We start from the raw sequence: 23586 nt of genomic DNA, 5'->3' as shown, positions 1-23586 counted from the left end.
TTTAACTAAGGAGAAGATCAAACATCAGTGAAGGGACAATGTAGGCAACCCAAGTAAATAGCCTGTCTGAGGGGGTCCATGCTGAGTTTACAGCTTCGGATGTGAAAGCCACCTTGGATACACCTGAAACTAAGTGGGAGTTGCCTACTTAACACTCTGAGAAATTTGAATGGAACAATCACATGTTGCTTTAAGTAGTAGTAGTAGAAGGTGGGAATCCATTTAGGTCCATCCACATCCCACGTACCCAAAGTCATACCCTGAGGGTATTGTTTTCCCAACAACCCAAGCCACTCTGGAGGAGGTGTTCTGAATTCTGTGTGAAACATCTTTAAATATATATTGCTAAGGCTCCAGATATCTGACTCTGTGTGGGAAAAGCTATGCAGCCAATTTATAGTGCTTAGGCCAACTGTCATTTATTTAATGGGTTAGTAACACCAACCAAGACTAGATGGTTGATCTGTTGTTCAATAGCCTGTACTGTGTGAAGATGTCTGAGAGTTTTCTTTCTTATCAAGTGAAAACAGAGCATCATCTCTAACGGTCTTATTCATCATTCTGTATGAATCTTGCATAAAAGAGGCAACGAACAGCATTTTCTTTTAAAGCTTCCAGACAGTAAGTTAGTCCAACAGGGTATGTGTTTAAAAAAAAAAAAAAAAAAAAAATTAGAATGTTTTGATCCCAACAAGTTGATAAATTTCATTTATAAATAATAATTAGATGTTTGGAGTGCAAATCCCATAATCATTGAATCTTAGAGCTTTTACTTGACTTACTTGTATTTTAAGAGCAGCCACTGAATTAACCAGAGTCCTACAAGGATCATGCCATTAATTTCACAAATAGAAAAGGCCCACTGCACCCGGTTAAAATGGTCAAAAAATGTGTCCGGTAGTGGAGGCTGCACCTCCTTAGGAGGTACTCGTTCATGGACGACCGAGATCATCACTGTGGTGAGAACAAAACAGGAAAGTGCGTAAAGAAAGGCCAGAAAAGTCTTGCCCCACTCCATGGGGTACTGAGAGCGCTCCAGTTCTGGCATGGGGATCTTTATCATCTCTTTCCTATACCCATTTGGCATCCCGTTGGGTTTAATCTTGATGCTGAAGCTGCCATCGGGGGTGGGGATGTCTACGCCAATGTTGAGGTGCCCGTTGGCATGGCCGTTCTTGTGTGCTTCCAAATGGTGCTCCATTTTCAGGGTTTCTATCATGTCCAGGAGCCGCTGCCCGTTGTCAGAGGAGACTCGGCACAAAGGGGGTTTTTTGAAATCCTCTTGGGTGAGGTTGATCAAGTCCTGGCCTGTGAAATGCTCCAGAGGCTCACAGTATTCTGGCATAGCATTCTCCAGCAGCCAGTCTGCCACCTTCTTGGGTGACCAATAAACCACTTCCTTCATTGTACTGGCAGACAGCAGGCAGTCCCCAGCTCACTCTTGGCAGGTCAGCAGTCACTGTTCCGACAGGGCAGGACACTGTCCTGCCTCGGCGCGTTCATCCTGTGGGGCCTCATGAGCAGAGACTTGTTTGGCAAGATGGTCAGGGCAGTTTTTAAACACCTCATGTAGCTGTCCAGGGTTCCTGAGTGCCCAAGCATTAATTCACCTCATTTCTGAGCAGGATTCTTCCTTCTGTGAAAGCAAGAGAAGATATCAAGATACTGTACTTCCAAATTACCCCTCTCAAAATGCAAAGCCTTATATACATAAGGAAAGTAGAAAACCAGTTATTGGTAAACTTAATAGTTTTCAAACTTATTCATTTCAGGGACCACTGATTTCCTGGTTATTAGTCTTCTGTGACACATATTAAATTGGATCTGAAAATGGATGTTGTCAAAGGAGACTATTTTATATAATTTCCAATGGTCTATTTTCTAAGAAGCAATTTGGCAGTGCTTTGGACACTTTTCAACCTGGTCAAGAGACCAGGTATTCTCTTTGTCCTTACATGCTTCCTGAGATAATTTAAAAGAATAAAATATATTTGCTTACTCTACCTTGTGAAGAATGTTTAAAAACGTACATTAACATACAGCAACTCATAGAATTGCTGAGCTTCAAAATCAACTGGTTTAATTCTTTTTTCAAAAAAAAAAAATCAGTGAATCCCCTCTTCCATATGTGCTTAGGTCCCAAATGTATAAAAGATCTACAAATGCCGCTGCTTGGGTTGAAGCACAGCTTCATTTACAAATGAAGAATCTGAATTCTAGAAATGTCAAGAAACCTGCCCATGGCCAAGTAGCAGTCGGCATAGAAGAGTTACAAGTTAAGTTTCTGAGTTCTAGTTCAGTGGATGTACTTATTAAAATACTTTACTATGTGAAAATAACCAAATGCATATCTGTAGGGAAGATTCTAAAGTAGGATTCAAAATTTTATAAATTTGTGCATAAATAGAAACATACATGTATAACGTGTATATATAATACATATAACTGTAATTATGGCTAACTATGGTACACAGGCTGAGAATCCCTAATGCTAAAATTCAAAATCCAAAATGCTCCAAAATCCTAAACTTTTTGAGAACTGACATGATACTCAAAGAAAATGCTCATTGGAGCATTTCAGATTTTTGGATCGGGATGCTCAACTGAGTGCATCCTGGAAATATTCCAAAGTATCCCCAAGATTGAAATCCAGAACATTTCTTGTCCCAAGCATTTTGGATAAGGGATATTCAACTTACATAATATTGTATAAAACAACTGGAAAGAAATATATCACATATTAACTGGAGTTATATTTAATGATGGTTCTGTAGGTATTTTCTACTTTTCTCCACCTATTTTTCTTTAATAAGCATATATTACTTTTATAACAATCATACAAAATGAAAAACAAGAAAAGTTAAAAATAAGAGACCTTAACAAACTCCTTAACAAAGCATAATAATAGCTAATGAAATGTGGCCTTTGGCAGAAGATGGACCACAGTTTGACTCTCAGCATCTCCCATACATAATCCATTATGTGAGTTTCAGCTTATTCACCTCTAAAATGAAGATAATAATCAAGTATTTCCTTCACAGGGTTGTTGTTGATATTTAAGAAATCATATCTGAAAGTTCATGAAACATAACCTAGCTCTAAAAGCAGTGATTTTCAAATGGGTATGTGGGTACCCATATCCTTTTGTTTTTCTTCCTCAAATTATCTGTCATATCCAGTAGCCACTGTCCACTACATCTCACTATGAAAAAAAACTCTATCTACCAGTGGGCTAATTTTTTTTTTCTCAAATGATGACTGTTGCAAAGATCTGGAGATTTAAGGGCTTGAAATGCTATTTCCCTGAGTATGTTTTTGTGAAATAATAATCTGATAAAATCTTCCAAGTTTTTTTTAAAAATATAGCCAAATAAGCCTAGGAATGCATACTGTAATCTCTCCTGGGGACAGCAGTATGCATTAGGATGTTAAACGCTCCAGGAAATCCTCCAATCAAGAATCTATTTTGAGAAAAGATTTTTCAAGCTGACTTCATCAAGGCTATCCTACTCCTTGCCCCTTTTCCTACAGGACTCATTTCTACTGAATCCCAAAATCTTTTGCTTGTCAGGGGGAGACAGGGTCTTACTCTATTGCCCAGGCTGGAGTGCTGTGGTGCAATCATGGCTCACTGCAACCTCTATCTCCTGGGCTGAAGTGATTCTCCCAACTCAGCCTTGCAGAAGCTGGGACCACAGGTGCATGGCACTGTATCTGGCTAATTTTTAAAATATTTGTAGAGATGTGGCGGGGCAGGGGCTCACTACGATGCTTGGGCTGGCCCATATCCTACTTTAGAAAGAATCCCATCTTACTCTGGGAGTCCACTCTCAGTTTTTCAGTCCATTTAACAACCAATCAAGTGGCAACAACAGCTTTTAAAGATATTCCAGACTTTGCAAACAAACTGGGTGTTCCCTTCACAGAACTTTCCCTGTCACACCTTCCTGTGACTAAGTGTCTGTCTAGACTCCCCTAAGAGCTTATGAGTGAATGTGAAGCAGCTACAATGTTAAGTACCCATAGATCTACATGCCCAGGGCTCAGAAGATGCTCAATCAATGTCTGCTCAATATCTTCAAAAATATTCCTTAGACCTAGTAACGTGTAGATGGCTTAATGGAAAACAAACCTGCTGAAAATACCACTGACAATGAAAATGGCTGTAAAACAATTTGGATGGGCAAGGAGATTAAGATGGGCATTCTCCAGAGAAATGTAAAACCAAAGTACATCTCTGACCACTTAAAAACCACCGTAAAGAACTTCAGTTGCCACCGGTACTGCCCAGAGTGTCGAGAAGACACGCACACCAAACGGGAGTTCTGGCAGAAGGTCAGGAAGAAAAGGGGACCTCCTTGGCCTCAGACCCAAGGCCTCCCCTCAAACCCTCTCCAGCAGAGTTAGGAAAACAGCCAAAGGAATCCTCAACATCTTGAAATGGGTATGAAAACTCTAAAGAAATATTCTCAGTGGAGTGCTGAGGCCCAAGGGAGATGAACAAAGGCTTTTCACCTAGGTTCTTCATTTCCCCCTTGCCCAGCACAGGAAGTCAGCCAAGATAGGAAACTCCCTGAGAACCACAGGGACCAGACAGAAGCCAAAGTGTTATTTTAGTTCTCTCTGATGGGAGGAAGAGTCACATAATCTCTCAAGAGATAATCAACATTTTAAGAAATATTTATTTATTATTTTACTTTAAGTTCTGGGATACATGTGCTGAACATGCAGGTTTGTTACATAGGTATACATGTGCCATGGTGGTTTGCTGCACCCATCAACCCATCATCTAGGTTTTAAGCCCCTCATGCATTAGGTATTTGTCCTAATGCTCTCCCTCCCCTTTCCCCCTACCCTATGACAGGCCCCAGTGTGTAATGTTCTCCTCCCTGTGTCCAGCTCCCACTTATGAGTGATAACATGTGGTTGTGGTTTTCTGTTCCTGTGTTACTTCGCTGAGGATGATGGGTTCCAGCTTCACAAACCCATAGCCAACATCATACTGAAAGGGCAAACACTGGAATCATTCCCTTTGAAAACTGACACAAGACAAGGATGCCCTCTCTCACTACTCCTATTCAACATAGTATTGGAAGTTCTGGCCAGGGCAATCAGGCAAGAGAATGAAAGAAAGCGCATTCAAATAGGAAGAGAGGAAGTCAAATTGTCTCTGTTTGCAGATGACATGATTGCATATTTAGAAAACCCTATCATCTCAGCCCAAAAATTCCTTAAGCTGATAAGCAACTTCAGCAGTCTCAGGATACAAAATCAAAGTGCAAAAATTACAAGCATTCCTATACACCGATAATAGACAATCAGAAAGCCAAATCATGAGTGAACTCTCATTCACAACTGCTACAAAGAAAATAAAATAGCTAGGAATTCAAATTTTACAAGGGATGTGAAGGACCTTTTCAAGAAGAACTACAAACCACTGCTCAAGGAAATAAGAGAAGACACAAACAAATGGGAAAACATCCCACGCTCATGGATAGGAAGAATCAATATCATGAAAATGGCCATACTGCCCAAAGTAGTTGATCGATTCAATGCTATTCCCATCAAGCTACCACCGACTCTCTTCAAAGAACTAGAGAAACCTACTTCAAATTTCATATGGAACTGAAGAAGAGCCCATAAAGCCAAGACAATCCTAAGCAAAAAGAACAAAGCTGGAGGCATCACGCTACCTGACTTCATACTATACTACAAGGCTACAGTAACCAAAACAGCATGGTACTGGTACTGAAACAGGTATATAGACAATCAGCTTTAAAATAGGAAAAAATCAAATGCTAGGAGCCAATTTAATAAGGGTCCATCAAGTATCCATCTGGCATTACAAGCATGGCAAGCACACATCTAACAAAGGAACTCGAATCTTGCAAAGGTGCACCCATCAGGGCCTCTTTGAGACATTGAGACAAATTAATGGCTTCTATTAACAAACTGGGACAACAAAATTATTCCTTCCTTAAAATAACCCCTGTGTTTCCCCATAACTTGGAATTCTCTATGTATTCATCAAGAAGTTTAGATTCTTCCTTTAGTCTTTAAGGTCTTTCTCTGCAAAGCCTTAGCTGTCTACTCCACTTCATAATCCTTTTCTCCTCCCTGAATTCCTAAACCATGAATACTTGCGGTACACAACACAATTTAATGGTCTTATGTGTGTGCTATGGTAGAAAGAGTATTAGCCAAGTGAGCCAGGGAGCCTGCGTTTGAGAGTCTATCCAGCTACTTGCCTTCTTAACGAAGTCCTTTAGCCTTGCCAAGCCTCAGTTTCCTCTGGTAAATAGGATTAACATCTACCTTACCTACTGATATAGTTTGGCTGTGTCCCCACCCAAATCTCATTTTGAATTGTATTCCCATAATTCCCATTCTCCTCATGTGTTGTGGGAGAGAACCAATAGGAGATAATTTGAATCATGGGGGCAGTTCCCCCATACTGTTCTTGTGGTAGTGAATAAGCCTCATGAGATCTGATGGGTTTATCAGGGGTTTCCGCTTTTGCTTCCTCCTCATTTTCTCTTGCCACCACCCTGTAAGAAGTGCCTGTCACCTCCCACCATGATTCTGAGGCCTCTTCAGCCATGTGGAGCTATAAGTCCAATTAAGCCTCTTTTTCTTCTCAGTCTTGGGTATGTCTTTATCAGCAGCATGAAAACAAACTAATATAGTAAATTGGTACCAGCAGAGTAGGGTGTTGCTGAAAAGGTATCTGAAAATGTGGAAGCGACTTTGGAACTGGGTAACAAGCAGAAGCTGGAACAGTTTGGAGGGCTCAGAAGAAGACAGAAAAATGTGAGAAAGTTTGGAACTTCCTAGAGACTTGTTGAATGGCTTTTCCCAAAATGCTGACAGCAATACGAGCAGTAAGGTCCAGGCTGAGGTGGTCTCAGATGGAGATGAAGAACTTGTTGGGAACTGGAGCAAAGGTACTCTTGTTATGTTTTAGCAAAGAGACTGGAGGCATTTTGCCCCTGCCCTAGAGATTTGTGGAACTTTGAACTTGAGAGAGATGTTTTAGGGTATCTGGTGGAAGAAATTTCTAAGCAGTAAAGCATTTAAGATGTAACCTGGGTGCTGTTAAAGGCATTCAGTTTGATAAGGGAAGCAAAGCATAAAAGTTTGGAAAATTTGCAGCTTGACTATGTGATAGAAAAGAAAAACATATTTTCCAGGGAGAAATTCAAGCTGGCTGCAGAAAATTTCGTAAGTAGCAAGGAGTTTAATGTTAATCCCCAAGACCATGGGAAAAATGTCTCCAGGGCATGTCAGAAGTTCTTCATGGCAGCCCCTCCCATCACAGGCCCAGGAGGAAAAGGTTGTTTCATGGGCCGGGTCCAGGGTCCCTGTGCTGTGTGCAGACTAGGGACTTGGTGTCCTGTGTCCCAGGCACTCCAGCGGTGGCTGAAAGGGGCCAACATACAGCTCAGGCTGTGGCTTCAGAGGGTGGAAGCCCCAAGCCTTGGCAGGTTCCCCGTGGTGTTGGGCCTGCGGGTGCACAGAAGTCAAGAATTGAGGTTTGGGAACTTCTGCCTAGATTTCAGAAGATGTATGGAAATGCCTGGATGCCCAGGAAAAAGTTTGCTGCAGGGGTCCGGCCCTCACGGAGAGCCTCTTCTAAGGCAGTGCAGAAGGCAGATGCGGGGTCAGAGCCCACACATAGAGTCCCTACTGGGGTACTGCCTAGTGGAGCTATGAGAAGAGGGCCACCATCCTCCAGACCCCAGAATGGTAGATCCACTGACAGTGTGCACCATGCACTGGGAAAAGCCACACTCAATGCCAGCCCATGAAATTGGCTGGGAGGGAGGCTGTACCCTGCAAAGCCAAAGGGGTGGAGCTGCCCAAGACCATGGGAACACACCTTTTCCATCAGTGTGACCTAGATGTGAGACCTGGAGTCAAAGGAGATCATTTTGGAGCTTTAATATTTGACTACCCCACTGGAGTTTGGACTTACATGGGTCCTGTAACCGCTTTGTTTTGGCCAATTTCGCCCATTTGGAATTGCTGTATTTACCCAGTACCTGTACCTCCACTGCATCTAGGAAGTAACTAGCTTGCTTTTGATTTTACAGACTCATAGGCAGAAGGGACTTGTCTCAGATCAGACTTTGGACTGTGGACTTTTGGGTTAATGCTGAAATGAGTTACGACTTTGGGGGACTGTTGGGAAGGCATGATTGGTTTTGAAATGTGAGGATGTGAGATTTGGGGGGTACACAGGCAGAATGATAAGGTTTGGCTGTGTGCCCACCCAAATTTCATTTTAAATTGTATTCCCATAATTCCTATGTATTGTGAGAGGGACCCAGTGGGAGATAATTTAAATCATGGCGTGGTTTCCTCCATACTGTTGTCATGGTAGTGAGTAAATCTCATGAGATGTGATGGGTTTATCGGGGGTTTCCATTTTTGCTTCCTCCTCATTTTTCTCTTGCCACTGCCATGTAAGAAGTGCCTTTTGCCTCCTGCATTATTCTGAGGCCTCCCTAGCCATGTGGAGCTGTAAGTCCAATTAAATCTCTTTTTCTTCCCAGGCTCGAGGTGTCTTTATTAGTAGTGTGAAAACGAACTAATACATCTACCTGCACACAGGCTGCTACTCCTGGGAGGATTCAATCATGTAAAAGGAATAAAAACTACTAATTACTCTAGGAAGTATATCTTGGTCTTCTTGTCACAACCTACACTTCTTTTCTGTTGCCTAACTGGGTTCACAGTAACACTTCATAAATATATACTGAAGCTGCCACTTACAAATGACATAATTTATAAAGCCCAATCATTCTGGCACACGAGTAAAGACAGCCTTCGAAATTTCAAGAGCAAATAAACTTTTATTTTTTCAAGCAAGCTTTGAAACTTAAAATGAAGGTATACATGCTGTTTTCCTGCAACTGATGCTGAAATTGTGCAAAAAAAGGGAAAAGCTCATTGCTACGGAAGTGAACTATTGGACAACTATTCAGTACTTAAAAGGTCACTGCTAAAAGGTGGACCCCCAAGACCCCAGAGCACAGCTCTGCAGGGTGAGGTAAGATTTACTTTTCCCTGAATTCACACACTGTGGTGTCTTTGAAAAGGGAAAGACAAAATATCATATCTAGACCCAGAAGACTGTATGGTAGCCTGGGCTCAGAGAAGAACTGCCACCATCACCCAGAAAAGCCATGCTGAATCCATTATTGGGAGAATGTTAAAAAATAACATACAGCCCAAATTAATAGACATTTTTCAGAACTGGGAATAATATAAGAGTAAAAATATGCATACATTCTTTATCCCAAAATAACACAAAATTTGAGAGACAGAAGCAGCACAGAAATACTTCGTTCATATCTAACTTTTAGAGATAAGTAAACTAAAATGCAGTGAGGTTGTGATTGGTCTAAAATCTCATACATAGCAAAGAGTTGCCTTGGGCTAGACCAAGACCCAAAATGCTTTTCAGGCTCTCCCACTGAAAAATATTCAACAGTCTCACAGATCTAAGCTTGTATCAAGGGTAGTCTAAAAAGTTTCTTAAAATTATAATGGTGTTCTTTAGGATAAAAGCAGAGAAAAACAGCACATGTTCATTATAGATTCTAAGCTTACCAGGATTTTATATTTAGCCTCAATTTAGTAAAAAAGAAATCTGCTAAATTCAATTTGGCTCCGATTCTTAAAATACATATTTTAGACTTTAATATTATAAAAACCATCAGACAATATGCCATGACATGGTAAAAACTATGTATATTATTATCAAAGCCAAGCAGGTCTTTAAACAAAAAAGTAAAAGCAACTATTCTGGTAATGAAAAAAAAATTACTAACCAAAATTAGTAAATAAATCATTTATAAATTTTTTATCCTTATTCACAAATGATCTATTATACTATCTTGTTATCTGGCATTTACTAGAAACAAGACACGGTTAACAATTTACCATGCAAATCACACATTGAACATAAGTTTTCAAGAATCAGAATACCACAAAATACCACAATGCAACTAGACCTGGGGCAATTGCTCAGAAAATCTGAATTCTAACGCTTGCTCTGGTACTAACCTGTACTCCAACCCCAGTGCCTCAGTTTCCTAGTAAGGAATAACTTATTCCATCCATTTACTCCACTAGTTAAGGGAATTTGCATGTACCTGACAGTGCTTTGGAAAACATAACACATAAAATGTAAGAAATTATTATACTGAATATAATTTATTCTTTCCTTGACGATTCAATGGACTTTTAAAATGAATGCCATGAAATTAATAATTTAATTTTTATGATTTTTTTTAAGGCATGAAGGACTCAAGTTTGAACAAACAAGTTGGCATGTCGGTGAAAAAAGCACTGAGAAACTATAGGATTCTAGATGTTTCTAAATGCCGATAATGATAAAAGAATGATGAAAGTAGTACATGCATAGTTAGTCTCATATACAGAGTGAACCAAATTTTTGGCTTCACGTATCATATCTCTAAAAACAAAAGCAGCTGGGCATGGTGGTTCATGCCTATAATCAATCGCAACACTTTGGGAGGCCAAGGTGGGAGAATCTCTTGAGGCCAGGAGTTCATGACCAGTCTAAGCAACACAGTGAGACAACATCTCTATTTTTAAAAATGTAACAACAACAACAACAAAAAATACATTTAATAATAAAAACAAAAGCAAAAGTAACATGGAGTACATACATGACTTTATTCTGATAGCTTATAGTTGACTTAAAGCAAGATCAAAATTTTGCGGGCATGTAGCATTTAGCTCAAACTTTGTAACACAAAACTACCTGTGGGGTACCTTGTTAAAGAGCAATACAAATCAATAATTGATATTATTTTATTATGAAATAGACTAAGTGTCTCTTTGTAAAAGCTTTAAGTTCAGACAAAAGTTTTTACATCTTCTAGAACTTTCCATAAAATAATAACCAGAACAGGTACAGTGGCTTGTGCCTATAATCCCAACATTTTGGGAGGCTGAGGCAGGCAGATAACTTAAGGCCAGGAGTTCAAGACCAGCCTGGGCAAAACCCGTGTCTACTAAAAATACAAAACTTAGCTGGGCGTGGTAGCTCACGCCTGTAATCCCAGATACTCAGGAAGCTGAGGCATGAGAATTGCTTGAACCTGGGAGGCAGAGGCTGCAGTGAGCTGAGATCCTATCACTGTACTCCAGCCTCCAGCCTAAGCAACAGAGCAAGACTTTGTCTCAAAAAAAGTAAATAATAACTTAACAGATCTTTTAAGGCAATGTAGCCCACTGAAACACTCATGAGATAGGTGTTCAATTATTCTCTAATTCAATTTGGATAGCTTTATTCCAAACAAATCTAATAAGCTATAGATTTGTTATTTAGCATTTGAAGAGTTAAACAGGAAGAATTCAAAAAAATGGTATAGATTTGAAGAACAAAAACGGTCAGAGTAACAGCCACATAGTTTCAGCTGAAGGACCTACATATTTATTTCAGTCTACTGTTGAGAAAAATTTAGATTACTTTTGATGCCTTAACCTTTAAATTGTTCCTTATTTTAAATCGCTATTACATGTCGTGCTCACAATTCCATAGTCCAACTCTGGTTAGCAAATAAAATCATCCCCTGTGAGATGGCCCCTTGAATTAAGTGTGTGCTGACCTACTTTACTAAGATATAAGAAGAAGGGCTTGCTGGAGTGTATGTATTTTGCCTTTTTGGCTGGTAGACTTTAGGCTGTTAGAAGAGCCTTACTTAATGACATCTTTCAGTCTCCTCCACACTGTGTTTATTCAACAATGTCTAATACTTAAGATTTCACAACATCTGAAATATATTTCTCTCAGGAGTTGCCCTGTAACTTATGCAATTGATAGTTTCCCCCCTTTTCCCCACCTCTCCCCAAATGACCCATTCCATTGTAGTAGCCCCCAATGTTGTAAAAGGAAAGAGAGAATTTGGGGAGACAAAACAGCTATGATACAATGATAATAAATCAGCCATGTCCACTGTATACCATAAATCATGGTTTTATAGTTGTTCACTGAAGATATAAAATATAACACTGTTTCATACACTTCATGGAGAGTCCTGGAACCTGCAACATCAGCTAATTCTGCCTCCCCTTCCCCAAGCCTCCACTTGAGTCATTTTGTGACAGAATATATGTAAATATTTAGTGATCAGGAAATCCAAACAATCATTTATTATGGCAAAAAAACTAGAAAAAAAAATCTAAAAGCTCTAGAGTGGAAACTGATTAAATACACTGTATAACAGAATACCAAGCCTCTGCCACAGACTGTACTGTATTTCCCTATCTATAGTAATACATATTTATAGCTTTGTAACATAAACAGGTTACAAACAAAATGTATTATTTTTGTAAACACATATTGCAAATATCCACAGGGAAAAAAGTCTAGAAGGTATACATTAACTTCTTAACCCTTACCTCTGGGTAACAGAATTATGAAATAAATTTCTGCTTTACTTTTTTTCAGTATATTCTAATTTCTGATAAACATATATTACTTGCATTTAGAAGGGGAAAGGATATTTTCCCCCAAACATACTCTGTTTTTGAACATGTAGTCTGCTTTGTAAGTTTAAAAATACATGTTTCCTTCATTAGCTTTCTTAAAAAATATAAAATGAGCTTGCAGATTTCTCTAAATAATTGGAATCTTGGCTTTCTGTGTGTAATTATGTTCCCAAATTCTTCATATTCCCAAGACATAATGGTCCAGGCGTACAAGCCAAACCATCAAAAAAGAGGAAGCTGAAATCTGAAACAAAGTGCATAAAGGAACTCCAGTCTCAGATATTTCCCATCATTCCAGAGGGAAAACAATAAGCTATTAGCTTTGCAATTGTTCTATCATCCTAAATTTCCTTCAATATCCATCCATCCAGGCTGCTGCAAAACAGCAAAGCCTATAAAAAACTCTGCCTGTTGTCACTACAATAAAAACTAATCTAATAGCTCTACTGACAACTAATCGTATTGTTTTTCCCACGGGATTTCATTCTTAGTACTAAATTACCAAAAACTCAGGAGATAATCTACTCCCACTCAACTGATTAACTGCCCCTCTGAGTCCGAACCAGCAGGACTGTTTCAATATTTGCCTAGTTAATCTGCAGAACTTGGACACAGATTCACTCTAGCAGTACTCAAGAATGTAGGACCTAATCAATGTTTCCAAATTCCATTAGCTCTCACAGGAGCTGCCGCACACAGTCCTGATCTCATCTGCCCTGAGAAGCCTGGAAAAGTCTAAGACAGGCTCTCTATTTCCATCACACAACATTCGGTTCCTTTCACCCTTCTTCCTATCTTTTTCAAAATGAGAGCTAAATTCCTTCTAATTTGCTCCTCATTTAGCTGGAATAAAAATATTGCATGTGCCCTGGAATCCATCATAAAAGTAAGTTAAAACTGTAAAAAGCCAGATGGCTTAGGAAAAGGGTGAGGCCATGCTTTACTATCCTTTGCTTTTTAAGAATCTTTGATGCCATATTCTAAAGCATATCCACAGTGCCCAGATTACTAAAACTACCTCTGTTTACTCATCTATAAAGTAAAAATAATCCTGCATTCTTTTGGGCAGTAAGAAAGATCAGAAATCTGACATGGAATTTAGTAGGGTCATAGCAGCAGGGGTTTTCAAAGCATCTATGGGAGAAAAAGTTCAGGTCCTTCTTTTCCTCCCTTTCCTACAGAAAACCCAACAGTGATCAGTCAAGAGCTGGCGATGGGGGTAGGGGTGGCAACTGGAGGTTGGGGAGGTGGCAGAGTCAGTGTCAGAACAGAGGAACAAGGTCAGCCTGCCCCCACCATTCCTTGATCCCTCCTCATCCCTGTCTCTCCTCACACCTCCAGGATTAAGCAAGCATAAACTAAAAAGGCTGCCCAAGGAAGTCATTCCATCAGGCTCTCAAGTTCACAAATCCATCAGAACCCAGGCACATTAAATCAACCTGGATCACAGAGAATATGCAATCGTCAGGACTGTGGCAAACAGGATAGGGCAAGCCATACCTACTGCAGTTAAAGATCAATTTTTTAAGGGGCAAAAATAAACAAAAAACATGGAAGCTGAATCTGGCCCATGGGATTGCCCCTTCCAACTTCACTCACTCTCTCATTCATTATATCTAATAATGAATTCCTGGAGATCCTATCTTGAAGACTCTCTTAAACTATTCCCTTTCCCTATTCCCATTTGCTTCTGCTTTAGTTTCTGCCTCCAGCCTGGCTCAACTGCAACCCTGTGCCACACTGCCATGAGATCTAGTACATAATCTGATCTCTTCACTTGAGGCTTAAGCTCCCCACAGTTCTCAAGATGACGTTCAGATGCCTTGACTTAGCTCCAAGGCCTTCCATGACACAGCCTATTTATTTACCTGTACTTTTCAGCCTTGCTCTACAAGCTCTGGGCCTGTATCATACCCATACTCAAGTGTTCCAGTAGATTCCCACACAAGCTAGTCATTTCATACCTTGAAAGTTGTTCCTTCTGCCTAGAATATTCTTCCTACCTCATACCTTCCTTTGTCCTTTCATTTGCTTTGGAATCTCTAGAGCTTGATGCATAGTACACACTTAATAGATGTTTCCTGAAACACCTAATTAAATGAGAATGCAAAGGAGATGACTTACAGTTCCAGAACATGGACCCAGTGATGCGTATCTCTTTTATACATCAAGCACATAAAAATCTATATAAAATATAACTGCTGACATTTTAACACCATAATCGGTTTCAAAACAAAGAAAAAGAATTTATCATGTGTCAAAAGAAGAATAATCTCAAATTCAGAGTAGAAAAGATATAAGTTAACACTTACATCCCACAGATACATCAGACTTGGACTCTACCTGCTAGGGGTTGGGGACTTAAGATCCCAGCCAAGGCAGAGGACTGAAACTTAGACCTTGAATAAAGCAAGAATCTCTCTAAGACCAGAAAAACTGGACCCATGAAACTGGCACACAATGATACAGAGTCCAGATTTACACTATCTGCATAGTGTGAAATTTCCAAGCCAAGAAATTAAGGTAAATACAAAAGAAAAAGAAATATAAATAGCTCCTTAAAGACGCTTCAAAAAGCAATGGTTCACAGGGCTCCCATGGAAAAAGTAATCTTTGCTGAGGATGAGCAAATAATTGAAAATTATAAATCACACAAGGAAATGATCCACCATGAGGGAGATTTGGCAGGTGTGACAAACAGGAAGTTTACCAAAGCATGAATTTGATCATATAAAACAGGTCTGAAGAGGCTACTAAATAAAGAATTGAAACTACAATGTAAAAACAAGACATGATTTTTTTTTTTTCCTTAAAGATAGATGTGTTTAAAGAAGGTACAGAGAAACCCTAGGTTGTCTCCTCTGGCCTGTGACCCACTGATACGTCAGGAAGAAAGAAGAGAGAGCAACATATTAAAAGCTGATCAAAAGAGGAAGTAAAATCAGCAAAAATGTAAAGTATACAGATATAAAGGGAACTGACAAATTTTATCAAGCCTCAAGGATCTCAACAACCGAGCACCCACATCCTTTTTTGGGGGGTGAAAAGGGAAATAGAAAACTGAATCCAGTTAATTGAAAGATGAATCAGATTTCCAAAAAGGAATTTTCACTGAACATATACGTTCTATCTCATGGTCTCCAAAAACTCCTCTGAAATGGTAGTAAAAGGATTTAAAAAAAAAAAAAAAAAAAAAAAAAGGGATAAGAAATCAAAAGAGTCCAAGAGAACAGAAGAGGAGAAAACAGGGACACAATTTTGGAAGTTGGGAAGCACACGAATCAGTGGTGACACATCTAGCAGACCCAAAACAAGGAGCCCCAAGCCAGCAAAGGGGAAAGAAGCACTCTGATTTACATAACACTAAATATTTCCTATAGCCTTAAAAGTATGAGGAATTGGTGGCATCAAGTACCTTGGAAACGGTGTGAAAGTGGAGTTAAAAGGCCACTTAAGAAGTTCCTCTAGATTCTCACTTTGTACAGCTGAGCAACTGCCTCTCCCCCACACCATAGAATACTGAAGTTTATCCTCCGGAAAACAGAAATGGAGAGTTTCTAGAGTAGGGGACATCAAACACAGTTGAAAGCAGTGGTATCTCACTAAAAACAAGGGACAAAGTGAAAGTTGTCAAAAGATTAAGTAGGATCTGCCCTTGCCTTTTACCTCCTTAGGCACCTAGAATAACTTGCAGGTAAATGATCAGATGAATTTTTTTCTAGAAACACCCAAGATTTTAAGAAAAAAGACTTAAGGATACTGATCATCTTACACTGAAACCAGATAAACAAGCTCACCTCATGCAAAGAGTTTCCAAACAGTTTTATTTGTGCCTACTTTAAAATATGAATGGACAACTAAAAAAAAAAAATCACCAGCTATCTGAAGAAACTCCCTAATAAATATAAAAGCCAGAGATGAAGATAAAAAACAAGCAAACAAAAAGAACTTGGAAAACAGACTATGAAAAACTACTGCTAACATTTTCAAAGACATAAGGCATCAAAAAAGAACAAGATGGTACCACAAAAAGGAGAGAGAATTTTAAAAAGAGAGCTCCTATAAATTCCTAGTCAATATGAACAATTCAATAGGAACAACAGAAAGAGTTGAAAAGAATTTCAGATGTGAAACAAAATGAAAGATGGAAAATTGAGGGAAGAGGATAATAAAAAAGCAATCTAGAAGTCCAAGATCTGAATAGCAGGAGTTCAAGAAAATGCAAGAAAAAACAAAGATTTAGAAATATTTTAAATCTAAAAAGAGAAAATTTTAAAAAATTATCAGAACTAAAGGGGACATGAGTTGCCAGATTGAAAGTTCATCAAATGTCGGAAAACAATGGCTGAAAGTACACTTTCTGTTATTATCATTCCACGTTAGTTAATTTTTTAAAACAGGGTAAGAAGATGAGGAATGCTCCAGCCCCACCCTGCTTTTCACTTTCGTGTTGTGCTTTCCTCCATCTCACCCCAACCAGAAGGGCTAGTCTCCATCCTTGACCTTCCTTATTAGAACTTTTGTCCCTAACCAGAAGAGCTACTGAGGACCGAAAGCACAATGACAATGTTCCTGATATTCAAAAGTAGAATTTTGATTGTACTTTCAATCACAACCTTGTAATGGGCAATAGTGCCTCCTTAATACTATAGAAGTGATGAGAACAATACCATAAACTTTACATACAAGTTATGTAAAATAATCATTTCTTCCAGCTTTTCTAAGGCAATTCAGATTTCAAATATATTTTTCCCTTGTCTCATACACCATCAAAATGTCCTAGAAGATGCAATATTTCAGTTTCTAAATTACTTCTCTCTCAGCATGTTTCTGCTACCCAGTAGTAGTTAGAAATTCTTGATGTGCTGACAATTTTTACTCAGAAGCATGGCCACTTTAAATAACCTGAGGGCTTTGGAAAGCTGATTAGGGCACCCAATCACCATGCCTAACAAAGATAATCAAAAGCTACCAGGCCGGGCGTGGTGGCTCACACCTGTAATCCCAGCACTTCCGTAGGCCGAAGTGGGCAGATCACCTGAGGTCAGGAGTTCAAGACCAGCCTGGCCAACATGGCAAAACCCCATTTCTACTAAAAATACAAAAATGAGCCAGGCATGACGGAGCATGTAGTCCCAGCTACTCAGGATGTTGAGAATCGCTTGAACCCAGGAGGTGGAGTTTGGCATGTATATACCTATATAACAAAACTGCACGTTCTGCACATGTAACCCAGATCTTAAAGTATAATTTTAAAAAAAGTGGGCAAAGAATATGAAAAGACACTTCTCAAAAGAAGATATCTATGCAGCCAATCAACATATGAAAAAAAGCTCAACATCACTGATCATTAGAGAAATGCAAATCAGTGAGCCAAGGTCGTGCTATTGCACTCCAGCCTTGGCAACAGAGTGAGATTCCATCTGAAAATAAACAACAAAAACAAACAAACAAACAAAAAACACTAATTTAAAGTATGCTTTTGGTTTTTACATTGGAGACTTTCTAGTGTTGGTAACAGATTGATCGGCTGAAAGAAAAGAACACAATCTCTTGATTAATATAACATTCTAAAAACTAACTACACCGAAGTTTTTTCAAAATTTTATTTTACTTAAAGTTACAAGATACATGTGCAGAGCGTGTAGGTTTGTTACATAAGCATACATGTGCCTCGGTGGTTTGCTGTACCTATCAACTCGTCATCTAGATTTTAAGTACCACATGCATTAGTTATTTGTCCTAATGCTGTCTCTCCTCTTGCCTCTGAACCCCCAACAGGCCCCGGTGTGTGTTGTTCCCCTCCCTGTGTCCACGTGTTCTCCTTGTTCAACTCGCACTTATGAGCGAGAACATGAGATATTTGGTTTTCTGTTCCTGTGTTAGTTTGCTGAGGACGATGACTTCCAGCTTCATCCTTGTCCCTGCAAAGGACATGATCTAATTCCTTATTATGACTGCATAGTATCCCATGGTATATATGTACCACATTTGCTTTATCCAGTCTATCATTGATGGGCATTTGGGTTGGTTCCATGTCTTTGCTATTGTAAACAGTGCTGCCATAAACATGTGGCGCATGTGTCTTTATACTAGAATGATTTATACTCCTTTGGGTATATACCCAGTAATATACTGGGTCAAATGGTAAAATATGCTGGGTCAAATGATGCAATATGTTGGGTCAAATGGTGTAAGTAATATGTTGGGTCAAATGGTGAAAAGCAACTGCAACAAAAGCCAAAATTGATGAATGGGATCTGATTAACCTAAAGAGCTTCTGCACAGCAAAAGAAACTATCATCAGAGTGAACAGGCAACCTACAGAATGGGAGAAAATTTTTGCAATCTACCCATCTGACAAAGGTCTAATACCCAGAATCCATAAGGAACTTAACCAAATTTTTAAGAAAAAAAAAATCCCATCAAAAAGTAGGCAAAGCAGTTAGAATGGCGATCATTAAAAAGTCTGAAAACAACAGATGCTGGAGAGGTTATGGAAAAATATAAATGCTTTTACACTGTTGGTAGGAGTGTAAATTAGTTCAACCATTGTGGAACACAGTGTGGTGATTCCTCAAGGATCTAGAACTAGAAATACCATTTGACCCAGCAATCCCATTACTGGGCATATACCCAAAGGATTATAAATCATTCTATAATAAAGACACACGCACACGTATGTTTATTGAGGCACTATTCACAATAGCAAAGACTTGGAACCAACCCAAGTGTCCATCAATGATAGACTGCATTAAGAAAATGCGGCACATATACACCATGGAAAACTATGCAGCCACAAAAAAGAATGAGTTCACATCCTTTGCAAGGACATGGATGAAGCTGGAAACCATCATTCTCAGCAAAGTAACACAAAATCAGAAAACTAAACACCACATGTTCTCACGCATAAGTGGGAGATGAACAATGAGAACACATGGACACAGGGAGGGGAACATCACACACCAGGGCCTGTCGAGGGGTGGGGGAGGCTAGGGGAGGGATAACATTAGGAGAAATATCTAATGTAGCTGAGGGGTTAATGGGTGCAGCAAACCACCATGGCATGTATATACCTGTATAACAAAACTGCACGTTCTGCACATGTAACCCAGATCTTAAAGTATAATTTTAAAAAAAGTGGGCAGAGAATATGAAAAGACACTTCTCAAAAGAAGATATCTATGCAGCCAATCAACATACGAAAAAAAGCTCAACATCACTGATCATTAGAGAAATGCAAATCAAAACCATAATGAGATACCATCTCATGCCAGTCAGAATGAAGTTAAGTTTTGCAGTCCATGGAGGATTATAAATTCTCATTAGCTGGGTAATCAATGGTTTTCCATTTCACTGAGAAAAAGTCTACGGAAGTATGCTTATAAAAATAAATTGGAGTGACTGAGGTAAAAAGCCTAATTTAAGGAACATGACCCTAGGGACTAACATCGAGTTTCAAAATTAGCAACAACTCACAGGCCCATACAGGAGAAATCAAGTTCAAGTCTACCTCCCAAAATAAATTTCTAATACTTATTTAGATAGCGACGAATTTCAAACTATTTTCAGACTAGAGAACATGCAAAGGGATAAATGCTAAATTCATGGCACTTAAACATATATCCTTTGAGCATCTGTTGCCATGACGGCACCGCTCACGTGCCCACCATGTTCTTTGCTCCTATACACGGTTCTCCCTGTCTCCTTCTCCTGGTCTCCTGGAGGTAAAAAAAAAGAATCAAAGATTTTAAGAAAAGCACATGTAGACCTCTACGTAGATCTCCACACCAGTACCTACCCTCAATGCATTAAGGTTTTCTTTTCCTGACAGCAATTAGGTTAATTCTTTGAAAACAAACATCCATCCATCAATTCATTACCTTCTTTCCACTCACCACTGACTGTGACTTCTTGCTTCTAAGATCTGCTAATTTCCCAAAGTCCCAGGTCCCACTTTCACTGAGCTTCTCTATTAAATAACTGCTGGTTAATAGGACCAAAGTTCGGCTCTCTAGAGAATAATCCTTATCCACGAAGTAGGTCACCACTGGATCACAGGATCAGGTTGTAAAGTGACTACAGCTCTGGTTTTGGACTAAAGTAGAATACCACCAGGGGGCAGCACAAAGTCTGTGAAATTACACACTCATCCCAGTGCCCTTCTCAAGTTATAAAGCATCTTAGAGATAGCTTCCAGTAGATGTCCTGGGACCAAGTGATACAACTATGTAATGGAATCGGAAGAATTAGAACCCCTGTTTTCTGAGTCATCAACTGATGTGCTCTCCTCTATACCCATATGATTTTAATGTGCATTTAGTGACTCTACAATTAGTTGTTTCCGTAGTTTTTCATGCAAACATATTGCATATCTAAGCTATCTTGCAGTCATACAAGACCATATCTAGGACACTTCAAAGAAGTATAAAAGCCTAAAAATTAAAGAGCATGTTGTTTTCTAGAAGGACTAATTCAAGACCATCACTACAAATATTTATTCTTGTTTTATACTAATTTATTTTTTATTTTTTGAGCCAGAGTCTCGATCTGTCACCCAGGCTGGAGTGCAGTGGCACGATCTCAGCTTACTGCAACCTCTGCCTCCTGGGTTCGATCGATTCTCCTGACTCAGTCTCCCGAGTAGCTGGGATTACTGACACCCGCCATCATGCCCAGCTAATTTTTGTATTTTTGTAGAGACAGGGTTTCACTATGTTGGCCAGGCTGGTCTGGAACTCCTGACCTCAGGTGATCTGCCTGGCTTGGCCTGCCAAAGTGTTGGGATTACAGGCGTGAGCCACTGCGCCCAGCCAATGCTAAATTTTAATTAGCTTTCTTCTCTCATTTTCATAACTATAATTCAATGTAACAAAACTAGAGCCTTGCAACTAATCAATGACCACTGAACTGTAAAGAAATTACATAAATTATGTAAGTTTTCAAATTAGTTAACCAAAGGCATTATAAAACAATTTTTAAAATAGATAAAAGATTTGAACAAACACGGCCAAGGCTATTTTGCATTAGTTCAAATAAGTACTTTACTCTTAGAAAGCTTTGATTATATATTACTGTGGAATGTTACACTTAAAGAACCAAGGTTCAAAATAAGTTATACATAAAAGTGTTCACAAGTTCACAAGCATTTATGAAGTCTCCAACATTAATGTACATGTAACATCAAGTGTATGAACCATAGCTTTCAATAAATTATATTAAAAATGTGTAGACAAAACACTCCATGAACAAGCCTAAAAGATAAAGGACAACAGGGGACATCATATTTTAAAAATCCATCATACACTGTAAAATAAAGAGCAGATATTTTCTTAAAAATCTGACGAGAAAAAGACTTTATGCAAAGATTATAGGTCAGGTGCAGTGGCTCACACCTGTAATCTCAACACTTTGGGTGGCCAAAGCAGTATTGTTTGAGCCTAGGAGTTCAAGACCAGCCTGGGCAACATGGCAAGACTCTGTTTCTACAAAAAAAAATTAAAAATTGGCCTAGTGTGGTGGCACATGCTTATCGTCCCAGCTACTTGGGAGGCTTAGGCAGGAGAATCCCTTGAGCCTGGGAAGTCGAGGCTGCAGTGAGCCATGTTTGTGCCACTGCACTCTATTCTGGGTGACAAAGTGAGACTCTGTCTCAAAAAGTAAAACAAAAATAAAAAATTACAAATAGGTCAATCACAGACATATGCAAAAAAAAAAAAAAAAAGCAAACAAAAAATCCCACCAACAAATGTGGAAGAAAAAAGTTCAATCTCACTAGTTACAACAAAATGAAAGAAATATTAAAACAACAGCAAGATGCCATTCTTTAGCTATCAAGATGGCAAAGATGAAAAAAAGGTCATACTGAAAAGATCCAGTTTCAACAAAGATCCAAGTTCTGCCAATTCTACCTCTTAAGTATATCATACATCCATCTACAGTCATGTGTCACTTCACGACAAGACACCTTTTAAGAAATGCATCATTAGGTGATTTTGTCTTGGTGTGAACATCATAGAAAATGTAGTTTGGACAAACCTAGATGGCATAACCTATTATGCCATCTACCTAGGCTATATGGTATAGCCTATTGCTCCTAGATTAAACACTTGTACAGCATTCTACCACACTGATTACTGTAAGCAACTGTAACACAATGGTAAATTCTGTGTATCTAAATGTAGAAAAGGTACAGTAAAAATATGGTATAAACAATAAAAATTGGACACCTATATAGGGCACTTACCATGAATGGAGCTTGCAGGACTGGAAGTTGCTCCGGGTGAGTCAGTGAGTAAGTGGTGAGTGAGTATGAAGGCCTAGGACATTACTGTACACTACTGCAGACTGTCAACACTGCACACTTAGGGTACACTACATTGATTTAAAAGTTTTTCTTTCTTCAATAATAAATTAACTATCTTACTGTAACATTTTACCTTTTTAAAATGTTTTGACTCCTTTGTAATAATACTTAGCTTAAAACACAAACGTATTATACAGCTGTATAAAAACATTTTCTTTATATCCTTATTCTATAAGCTTTTTTCTATTTTTTAAATTTTAATTTTTTACTTTTTAAATTTTTTTTTAAAAAAACAAAGACAAAAGCCAGGCACGGTGGCTCATGCCTGTAATCCCAGCACTTTGGGAGCCTGAGGTGGGCTGATCATGAGGTCAAGAGATCAAGACCAGCCTGGCCAACATGGTGAAACCCTGTCTCTACTAAAAATACAAAAATTAACTGAGAATGGTGGCGCATGCCTGTAGTCCCAGCTACTCGGGAGGCTGAGGCAGGAGAATCACTTGAACCCAGGAGGGAGAGTTCGCAGTGAGCCCAGATCGTACCACTGTACTCCAGTCTGGCAACAGAGCGAGACTCCATCTCAAAAAAAAAAAAAAAAAAAAAAAGACACAAACATACATATTAGCCTAGGCCTGCACAGGGTCAGGATCATCAAATATCACTGTTTTCCACCTTCCAAATCTTGTCCCACTGGAAGGTCTACGGGTCAATAACATGCATGGAGCTGTCATCTCCTGTGATAATGATGCCTT

General features: G+C 39.0%; 1 protein-coding gene across 4 annotated transcripts in view; it reads right to left on the bottom strand.

The window, feature by feature from the left end:
* Positions 1-23586, bottom strand: part of LOC105480969 (sphingomyelin synthase 1) — a 310632-nt gene that overhangs the window by 36941 nt on the left and 250105 nt on the right. For 2 of the 4 annotated variants that reach the window (XM_071069545.1, XM_011740215.3), the window contains one exon: positions 783-1636. The exons of the other annotated variants lie outside the window; for them this stretch is intronic. In XM_071069545.1, coding sequence (XP_070925646.1) covers positions 783-1405 — 623 coding nt within the window. In that variant the 5' untranslated portion in view covers positions 1406-1636. The remainder of the gene's footprint in view (positions 1-782; positions 1637-23586) is intronic. 4 annotated transcript variants of the gene reach the window in all.

Source organism: Macaca nemestrina, chromosome 9 (genome assembly GCF_043159975.1).
Source record: "Macaca nemestrina isolate mMacNem1 chromosome 9, mMacNem.hap1, whole genome shotgun sequence".
Classification (NCBI taxonomy): Eukaryota; Metazoa; Chordata; class Mammalia; order Primates; family Cercopithecidae; genus Macaca; species Macaca nemestrina.
This window is presented reverse-complemented; position numbering and strand designations above follow the sequence as displayed.